At 37.4% G+C, this 10578-nt stretch overlaps 1 protein-coding gene across 2 annotated transcripts; it reads left to right on the forward strand.

Annotated features, from left to right (window-relative positions):
• Window positions 1-1348: 1348 nt before the first annotated feature.
• Window positions 1349-8270, forward strand: hsd17b8 (hydroxysteroid (17-beta) dehydrogenase 8). 2 transcript variants are annotated; one of them, XM_037794749.1, is made up of 9 exons: window positions 1349-1703; window positions 3074-3276; window positions 3409-3525; window positions 4885-4980; window positions 6013-6098; window positions 6220-6304; window positions 7506-7548; window positions 7907-7981; window positions 8060-8270. In XM_037794749.1, exons 1-9 carry the CDS (start codon window positions 1658-1660, stop codon window positions 8077-8079), a joined length of 771 nt encoding a protein of 256 aa, XP_037650677.1. In that variant the 5' UTR covers window positions 1349-1657; the 3' UTR covers window positions 8080-8270. The 2 variants fall into 2 exon arrangements, with proteins under 2 accessions (XP_037650677.1, XP_037650678.1); XM_037794750.1 differs by lacking the exon at window positions 1349-1703 and adding an exon at window positions 1761-1866.
• The last annotated feature ends 2308 nt before the right edge of the window (window positions 8271-10578 follow it).

The following is a 10578-nucleotide window of genomic DNA, read 5'->3' on the forward strand; positions in this document are numbered from 1 at the left end:
CTAATGACTCATATATCATAGAATGATAATATAATATAATATAATATAATATAATATAATATAATATAATATAATATAATATAATATAATATGATATAATATAATATGATATAATATAATATAATATGATATAATATAATATAATATGATATGATATAATATAATATAATATAATATAATATAATATAATATAATATAATATGATATAATATAATATAATATGATATGATATAATATAATATAATATAATATAATATAATATAATATAATATAATATAATATGATATAATATAATATATAAACTATCCCAGATTTATTTACATCTCAAATTAAATATATGAACAGCACCCCAAGTTTATTTACAACCCACATATCCATCTGGAGTTAAAAAGTAGATATAAACCAACCCTTAACGCAGTCCTTATCACAACTCTTCCTCAACCACATTCCTCCCAAAAATATCTTTGTTGTATAGCTTTTTAAAGTGATTTATATTTGTGCTCCGCTTCAACCCATCACCTAACCCTTTCCACACATCCACCCCACAGACTGAAATACACACACATATATATATAATACTCTTCTTTCTTGTACGAACACAATGCTTTTGAAAATTAAATGATGTCATGTATTTTTGTTTATAGCTTATATTGTATATTGGTAGAATTATTATTTTTTTTATTCTTATTTTATTTTAACGTTTTTATCTATTCTTTTGTTACTAAACTGCTTATTTGCATCAACAAAACCAGAGCAGATTCCTAGTGTATACCTCTTACACCTGGCAATAAACACCATTCTGATTCTGAATCTGATTCTGAATCTGAATAGTAGTAAAATAATAATAGTTTTGATAAATCATTAGTCCTGTGCGCCCTCTTGTGGCCACAGCGAGTAACAGCAACAGCCCTCTGCACTGTTACACGGTGATCAGGGGGATGAGCACAACACAACTGTCTTTAACAAAATATGTATTCATATGTTTGTCAATCAATACGCCGGTTTTCTCTGTTTCACATCCATTTAGTTATTAATAAAGCATTATTAAACAGAGACAGGGAAAGAGAAGCAATGGGAGGAAGAGAGGAAAGGACGGTGGTTTCACAGAGTTCAGAGGAAAGTGGAAGAAATGAAGGAACAGGAGAGATGAGATGCAATATTTTACAAAAGAAACTAAATGAGTGTTATAAAACATTATTTCAGTATCTTAGACAAACTAGTATGATTGGAAAAATATGAAGTTGTTTGTTTTCTTTTCTTTATTTTTGGGGATATAGTAATTATAAGCCAGAATGATCCACACTCCAGACCAATTGGTGGCGGTAATGCACCAAATCGTTGATTGCCAACCGCCAATAAACCTCAAAGAAGAAGAAGCAGAGCTGTGACCCTTGTTTCTGATTGTCTGTCACACAGCTGTTTATGGTTTCATGTTATATCATGTTTTAATGCGTCTAAATAGATAAATAAGTTACAGACATTATACCGGAGGCTGTTTGTAATCAATATAATGTTTTACTTTTGTTTTTCTACAAGTTTGGAGAAGTGTTAGCTAGTCAGCTCACCTTCAGGTGAGACTAGCTCAGTTTGTTTGCACACCTCACAAACAAAGTGAGGTTAATCCACAGCTCACATTACCTAAAGGTTACAACCCAGCATGGCTGCTTCCACAAGGCTCATATCAAGGTTGGCTCTGGTCACTGGTAGGTTTCTATCTCACCATGCATCAGTCAGCAGGTTTCTCCTTTTATCAGTTCAGTCAGATCAGTCACTTTAAACAATTTAAACCAACTAATGCTTAACTTTATCTGAGCACAGCTGCTTCCTAAATGTCCTCTTCAGTAACCTTGTGGAAGTTGTGGTTCAGTATATGTTTTATTTATGACTTGTAACTAGTTAGGGAGCTTCTGGGTTTAGCTTTGGCAAGTTGAACCCCTTTGGTGTCACTTTGGTGTGCAATGTAAATACTGTAAATCTACTGTTATGGATATGTGCAATAACATATGCTGATCACTCTGTGCAATAATTATATAATTATCTCACAGACACTTTGTGCAATAATCTGTCAAAACTGTCATCTCATCAATATACATATTGTATTTTTATATTTTATATTGTATTATCTTTTACATGTTTTATATTTATATTGCACTATCTTTTTTTTAATTGTATTATCTTTTCATTAGCACTTATGGGATTGTCACAATCTAATTTTGCACACTAATCCACACCAAAACAACCAAGATTCATTGAATTAGAAAAAAATAAAAGATAAATAAAATACAAGGAAATAAAAATAAAAATAAATAAAAATTAGTAAAAAGTAAAATAAACACTATAATGATGATGATAAATAAAATAAGTATTAAAAATAAAAACCATAAAATTATAAAACACTTCATAAAAGCCAAACTTAATAGATGGGTTTTTAGTTTCTGTTTAAAAATATCAATATTTTCATCTCCTCTCAGTTCCTCTGGAAGGTTGTTCCAGCAGCTGGGAGCGTAATGGTTGAAAAATGATCCATTCAGTTATCAAAATCTAACAGACATGTACAGTATATCCCATAAATATCTCTGACATGGTGTTACGTACTGTGTGGAGTTACAGTTTGTTGTTTTTTATTGAACTACCACAGGGTTTTTCATTGTTGCAGGTTTTCTTTTTTCTATATATTGGCATGAATGTCATTTTCTGGCAAACATTCTGCTCACTGTTTATGACTAAACATGAAAGATCAAAGGTGAATTTTCTGTTTATACTATAATACATGCAACACATTACTACATAAATACATTTACTGTAAACACAAATGTGCATATCCTTTTTCTGTGGTTAATTGTGAATGAAGGTCTGAACCTCTGGGCTAATCAAATGGAGGTCAAAAATGACCTTGATTGACCTTCTTCCTATCAAATATATCCAGAGAGGAGCTCCTGGCACACACAGTCTTCCCTCTCAAACAATGAATCCCTCATAACGTCATGAAACAAGCTGCAGAGTTTTGTTTGGCGCATGCTGTCCGTCACACAGACATCACTCTGACTTCATGCTGCTCTCTCTTCCCTCTCAGGAGGAGGCAGTGGGATCGGGCGGGCGGTGTGTCAGCGCCTCGCCTCCGAGGGCGCCTCCGTGGTGGTCGCCGACCTCAATGAGGAGTCGGCCAACGAGACCCTCGGGAGCCTCCCGAGTGGCCTGAGAGGACAGGGACACATGGCGGCTGTGGTGGATGTGTCGTCAAAAGAGAGCGTGAAGAAGCTGGTCACGAGTGTACAGGTGTGTGTTGCAGACAGGACATTAAGTCATAACCCGCAACCTCGTCTGAGAAATGCATACCTGTTAGAATGCTGCAGGGACTGTTGCACGTTTTCTTTTCTGCTAACAGTTGATGTCCTCTTCCTTCTGCAGACTCAGTACTTTCAGCCTCCCTCAGTGTGCGTGAACGCAGCAGGCATCACCCAGGACGACTTCCTGCTCAACATGTCGGAGGATCAGTTTGACAAAGTCATCCAGGTCAACCTGAAGGTATGCAGCCGTGACACCCCGAGGCCTGCACCGCCAAGCTGAGCTGACAGCTTATCCACCTGTCTTTAGGCTCAACTCTGGTTTTTCCAGTTTCACAAAGTTAGCTTGCTTTTAACAGAGGTAGATCACCATGGTAACCTACGCTGCAGGGCAACTTCAACAGCCCGACTACTGACCTACAGGATCTAGACAGGAACTAAAGGCCTGCATTAAAAATAAAGGGACCATTAATAAAGAGCAATAGATGTTGGTGTAGGTCAGTAGAATCACAAGCTGTTCCAGAGAGCTTTTATTGAGAAACACAGGCATCGTTTATGACACTAAATATAATGATGATGATTTAAGCCGCTGATTTTACGTTTCCTCCTGTCAGCCTTAATGCTTTTAAACTCTCATTCAATCACTGCAGCTCAGAAAAACTTTGTGATAAGAACTGGTAATAAATAGTATATTCTGTTGTCCACAAACTGTTAATTATCTCCCATAATTATTAATGCAACATTTCAATCAGGCATGAGCTGCCTCTCCTCTCTGCTTTGGCAGCAGAAACAGGGTTACATTATTATTAGGGCTGTCAATCAATTAAAATAGTTAATCACAATTAATCCCACATTTTGTATCTGTTCTAAATGAACCTTAAAGGGAGATTTGTCAAGTATTTAATACTCTTATCAACATGGGAGTTGTATTATCAAATATGCTGCTTTATGCAAATGTCTGTATATATTTATTATTGTAAATCAATGAACAACACAAAACAATGACAGATATTGATCCAGAAACCCTCACAACATGGCAAACTGCAGCCCAACAGGCAACAACAGCTGTCAGTGTGTCAGTGTGCTGACTTGACTATGACTTGCCCCAAACTGCATGTGATTATCATAAAGTGGGCATGTCTGTAAAGGGGAGACTCGTGGGTACCCATAGAACCCATTTACATTCACATATCTGGCGGTCAGAGGTCAAGGGACCCCTTTGAAAATGGACATGACAGTTTTTCCTCGCCAACATTTAGCGGAAGTTTGGTTATTTAGCCTCCTTCCCGATAAGCCAGTACCACATGGTTGGTACCGATGGATTCATCAGGTTTTATAGTTTCATATGATGTCAGTATCTTCAATCTTGCTTCAAAACTGAACCCGCTACAACCTAAAAATCCCAAGTTGTGTTAAAAAAATTTGCGTTAACGCGTTATTATAGCGTTAACTTTCACAGCCCGAATTACTTTTAAACTTTTTTATGTGCATCATATTCATCATAATTTGTTCATCATCAGACAGCCCTCATTTCTGTCTTTCTGTTACCAGAGAACAGAAGTGATTTATTCACTCATCTTTCCTCCTGCGTCTTTCCCAGGGTTCATTCTTGGTCATCCAGGCTGTCGCTCAGGCTCTGGTGGCTTGTGGAGCACCCAAAGGATCCATCGTTACTGTGGGCAGCATCGTGGGGAAGGTGAGATACCAGCAGGCTGTAATATTAATATAACATAATATTATATATATTAATAATGTACAGTATATAATAAAGCTGAAGCTTCCCAGTTTCTATCCAGAAAGGCATTCCAATAAGTGTGATAGTAGGGGATCGCCTCGCATCCCAGCGTTGGACGCTTGATGGGCAGTCACTAGACACACAAGGCACCTGATTGGTTGAACGCTTTCTATTGTGGGCTGCTCCCGGCTTTTAAACCGGAAACTTTCTTCTCTTATGTCACGAAAATAGTTCACTGAAATGTGCTTCTGAAAACATTTTATGTGAGAAATAACGGTTAGTTTAGAAGTTTCTCGGGAGGTTTCAGAGGCAGCGAGTCGTACCGCAAATCGTATGCACATCAGGGGCCAAAAATGAGCCTAGACCTCAACGTGATGCAAATGAGGAGCGGCCAACGTGACGCCCCCGTCTACCGCATTGTGCCGCCACGCCACCAAAATGCACGACTGCTTACAAATGCCAAGTTCATAGTACATGACAAACTGCATGTGATTATCATAAAGTGGGCATGTCTGTAAAGGGGAGACTCGTGGGTACCCATAGAACCCATTTTCATTCACACATCTGGAGGTCAGAGGTCAAGGGATCCCTGTGAAAATGACCATGACAGTTTTTCCTCGCCAAAATTTAAGTTTGGAGCGTTATTTAACCTCCTTCCCGATAAGCCAGTCTGACATTCTAGCTTTAAAACTGAGCCCAATACAACCTAAAAATCTCAAGTTGCGTTAAAGAAGTTAGTGGCGTTAAAATTAATTTGCTTTAACATGTTATGGCGCTAGCTTTGACCGCCCTAAAACTAAAACTCTAAAACACAATATGAATGCCTAAGTTGGTTTGAAAGCAAACACATTTCAGGAGCTGGTCAATGAGCTGTTCAGTCGTCTGTGAAAGTGTCTGCTGGGTGATTTGAACTTTGGCCGTTGCATGAAAAACCTCTAAATGACACGGTACCTAACGCACGTTTCCTCGTGTCCGTGTGGTTAATGTTTGTAGGTGGGAAACATCGGACAGGCAAATTACGCCGCCTCTAAAGCAGGAGTGGAGGGTTTAACCAGGTCCGCCGCCAAAGAGCTCAGCAGGTGAGAAGACAGTGATGCAACTCTATCACATCAGGACACGCAGAGCTGACTACATTTAAATGATTTGGATTTAAAGAAAAAAAGAATCCTCAGTCATTTGCTTTTCCTTCTCTTCCTCCAGGTTTGGGATTCGGTGTAATTGTGTGCTGCCGGGTTTCATATCGACTCCGATGACGGATAAAGTTCCAGAGAAGGTTATTAGCAAGGTACAGCACACACACACACGGGTACACACACATTTAGTAACGCTTCATCTATCAGGAGTGAAATCACCACTCGGGTCTAAACTGCCGTAGTAATATTCTTGTACTGTAAATTGCATTTTGTGCATTTCCAATAAGAGAAGTCATTTAAAGTTTAAAGTTCAAGACGTACCAAACAAGTTGGAAATTGCTGGCTGTGAATTAACGTCATAATAAAATGTAAACTACCTTTAATACAGTAAACAGCTCTCGGCGATCTTTAAACCACAGCAAATAAAACTAAATCCTTCTGCATGACTAAATATTACCAGAGGCCTGTACTACCAAGCCAGTTCAACATCCCCAGGGTATCTTCTCCTTATCTGGCTTCACTAGCCCTAACAAACGAGATCACGCTAAGCGGACATGGACAAGTCCACTGTGAGCAGAGCGGCACATTTTACAAACCAAGAGACACTTTAATATTAGACAAATACGAAGAAGTTAAACACATAATCAGACTAATAATAACACCGTTGAAAAAATTGCCGATGTGTGAATGCGTAAATTAACAGACTTATTAATTTAATGCCCTTTAGCAACTATGAGGCTTGTATGAGTATTTCAGCCTTCTTTCAGCTGCATCCACGACTTCAGCGGTGTGAAACGGACTTGAGAGCAAGTAAAAAAACATAATTCAAAGCGGTAAGCACACACTTTTTCTCTCTTACTTCACCACTCACTTCCCACTTGAACACACACCCGACCTCTGGCTTCACCAGATATAACTTTGTTTTTTTTTTGGTGCTTCCGTGGAGTTTGTGGTGGGAGGCTGGTCGTTTGTTGGCGAAGGCGGGCTCCATGAACGTTAGCTATGGTTGCACACTCTTAGCCGTGAAGCGTGCATGATGTCACACCTGTTGGATTTTTCCCAGAAAAACGGGTCCGGGTTCTTCACACTAAAAGTAGACTACAGGCTGGTAGAGGAAACCCAGAAAGTCGCTGAAGGTCTCATATTTTAAGTGAGGTTAAGACCTGTTGACACTTTGGCAATAAAAAAACGATTAAAACACATTTATACATGTAACAATGTACATACAGTCCCTTTAAATATAATCTCCAATCAAATGAATCCATGGCAGACAGTCGTGACTCTCTGCTCTGCTCATCATTAACAGTACCGTCCTCCGTCACTCTGTCCTGTGTCATGTGTTTTTGTGTTCAGATGACGTCCTTGGTGCCTCTGGGAAGAATGGGAGAGCCTGCAGGTCAGTGAAGCCTCGTGTTGATTTATCACTTTTGTACATATTTATAACGGGGAGGATGTGTGCTTTTCTAAACTCCCAACAACACCGGAATCTGAACTTCTGAAACATTTCTCATGTGTGTCTCAGATTACTTATTGCTGCTGCTGCTGCTGCTGCAGCGAAAACAGATTTTACCGGTGGACACAAAACACTTTGAAATGTTATTTAAAATGTCCCCACACCTGTGATCCTGTCATCTCCCTTTGGTTTGCTTCCTGTGCAGTGAATTTAAAGGACAGGGATATGGATTGTATCTAGTCTTGTTCCATCCAAGACCTCATCACACTGTTGACTTGTCCTTCTGTCTGTCCCCCTCCAGAGGTCGCTGATGTCTGTGCCTTTCTAGCTTCAGATGACTCTCGATACATCACAGGAGCCAGCGTGGAAGTGACAGGTAAAGCATGATAAAACACACTTTTAATAATTACATTTCTTTCCATCGTGCTCTGAACTGTGTGTCCGTCTCTGTCAGGTGGACTTTTCATTGGATAAATGGGTCGTCCGTCACACTGTTGAAGACCAATGGGAGGCCAGTTCCTTCATAGGTATTGTTAAATGATTCTACTTGAGTCCGCTCTTCAGTCCTGATTACTGTAGATTATGTTTTATACATCTGGTTGTGAACATGTACTATACAGTGTAATGACACTTGTGTGCCAATAAACACCTGTTTGTAATATTTCTGTACAGAATGATGTATTTTAATTTGGAAGCTTAGAATTAAAACTGTTTTACTATTTTACTAAAGCCTTCTGGTGTCTGTGAAGCCATACACCTCACTACCACTCCATCTACAAATTTTTTTTTTTTTTAGATTTACGCTGACTCTCTGAACTCTGTCACACCACCACAGCCTCTTTTTATGTTCCATATTCTCTGAGAGCCTTTATGAACTTTACGAGAAAAAAAAATCATATTACGAGAATAAAGTCATAACTTTACGAGAACAAAGTCGTAATATTAAGAGAATAAAGTCATAACTTTACCAGAATAAAGTCATAATATTACGAGAATAAAGTCGTAATAAGAGAATAAAGTCATAACTTTACGAGAAAACAAGTTGTAATATTACGAGAATAAAGTAATTTGCATCTGCCGGAGCCGCAGGTTGCTGACCCCCGGTCTAGGAGACAATAATTGTGCATTGTAAGAGAAGCATGATATTTCTAACATAGTTACTGAATACCACACGGTTTATTTTCAGATGTGAGGGAGGTCAGATGTGACCTCCGAGGACCGCGAGAGGTCAAATCCAAGATGGCCACCAGTCCACCGGGTCTAATGTTCAAACGCATTTAATGTTGGGACCAAACAGTGTAGAAAAACATTTCCATTGAAGGTATCATACAGATGCATTATCTGTAGACTTCTATGTTTTGTTGAGACCTACCAGTAAATAAATCCTGGATATGAACATGAAGCTGATGGTCCTGCCTTATCGATGATATAAACCAATCATCTGCTAAGAAAAATTATGTCATAGTAACACATCCTGAAACCAGACAAGCACACTGCAGTCCAACCACCAGGCGTCACATTCATAATGTTGGTCATCATTTTGGATTCAGATGAAAAGGTAGATATTTGTTTTATATAATGATGGTATGGTGCGGTCGAACGTTTTCTCCTAACCACTTCTCCTTTGACCTCGATGGAAACGTCATGAGGTCAAGGAAAGATATGAAGGAGGATTCAGAAGGATTCAGGAAAAGACAACAGCGGTGTTAAAATAATCTGACTGCTCTTTCACTAGGCTCCGTCATTATGATGCAACGGCGGCGGATGTTAGTGACGTCAGTCTGCCGTGGTGAAACTACAATGTCCTGAAGACGGACTACAAAAGGCGCTGCTCCCCTCTTGCGTTCTGCAACTACTCTTTCAATGACAGACTGCTTCACCTGCGGTGTGTTAAAGAGAGACACCACAGGTCCTCCTGCTGCTGGAACACTCTATCAACATATACAAAAGGATTATTTTACCCTAAACTTAGACAACCGGTGAAACATATCACTTCATTACCAAGGTTGGAACTGAAATAAACAAAGGAATATATGATAAATAATGAGTTAATTGTTGGAGTTATGGAGAAGGTAGGACCAGATACTTCTTCCAACTTCTTTTACGACAAAATCATAAAATAGAATGTCGAAAAATTTAGTGAAAAAAAGTCATAGTATAGTATGTCGAAGAATTTTATGAAAAAAAGTCATAAAATAGTATGTCGAAATATTTAGTGAAAAAAAGTCATAAAATAGTATGTCGAAAAATTTAGTGAAAAAAAGTCATAAAATAGTATGTCGAAATATTTAGTGAAAAAAAGTCATAGTATAGTATGTCGAAGAATTTTATGAAAAAAAGTCATAAAATAGTATGTCGAAATATTTAGTGAAAAAAAGTCATAAAATAGTATGTCGAAATATTTAGTGAAAAAAAGTCATAGTATAGAATGTCGAAATATTTCATGAAAAAAAGTCATAAAATATTATGTCGAAATATTTAGAGAAAAAAAGTCATAAAATAGTATGTCGAAGAATTTTATGAAAAAAGTCATAAAATAGTATGTTGAAATATTTCATGAAAAAAAGTCATAAAATAGTATGTCGAAATATTTAGTGAAAAAAAGTCATAGTATAGAATGTCGAAGAATTTTATGAAAAAAAGTCATAAAATAGTATGTCGAAAAATTTTGTGAAAAAAAGTCATAAAATAGTATGTCGAAATATTTCATGAAAAAAAGTCATAAAATATTATGTCGAAATATTTAGAGAAAAAAAGTCATAAAATAGTATGTCGAAGAATTTTATGAAAAAAGTCATAAAATAGTATGTCGAAATATTTCATGAAAAAAAGTCATAAAATAGTATGTCGAAATATTTAGTGAAAAAAAGTCATAGTATAGTATGTCGAAGAATGTTATGAAAAAATGTCATAAAATAGTATGTCGAAATATTTAGTGAAAAAAAGTCATAAAATAGTATGTCGAAATATTTA

This window comes from Sebastes umbrosus, chromosome 15, assembly GCF_015220745.1.
Source record: "Sebastes umbrosus isolate fSebUmb1 chromosome 15, fSebUmb1.pri, whole genome shotgun sequence".
Classification (NCBI taxonomy): Eukaryota; Metazoa; Chordata; class Actinopteri; order Perciformes; family Sebastidae; genus Sebastes; species Sebastes umbrosus.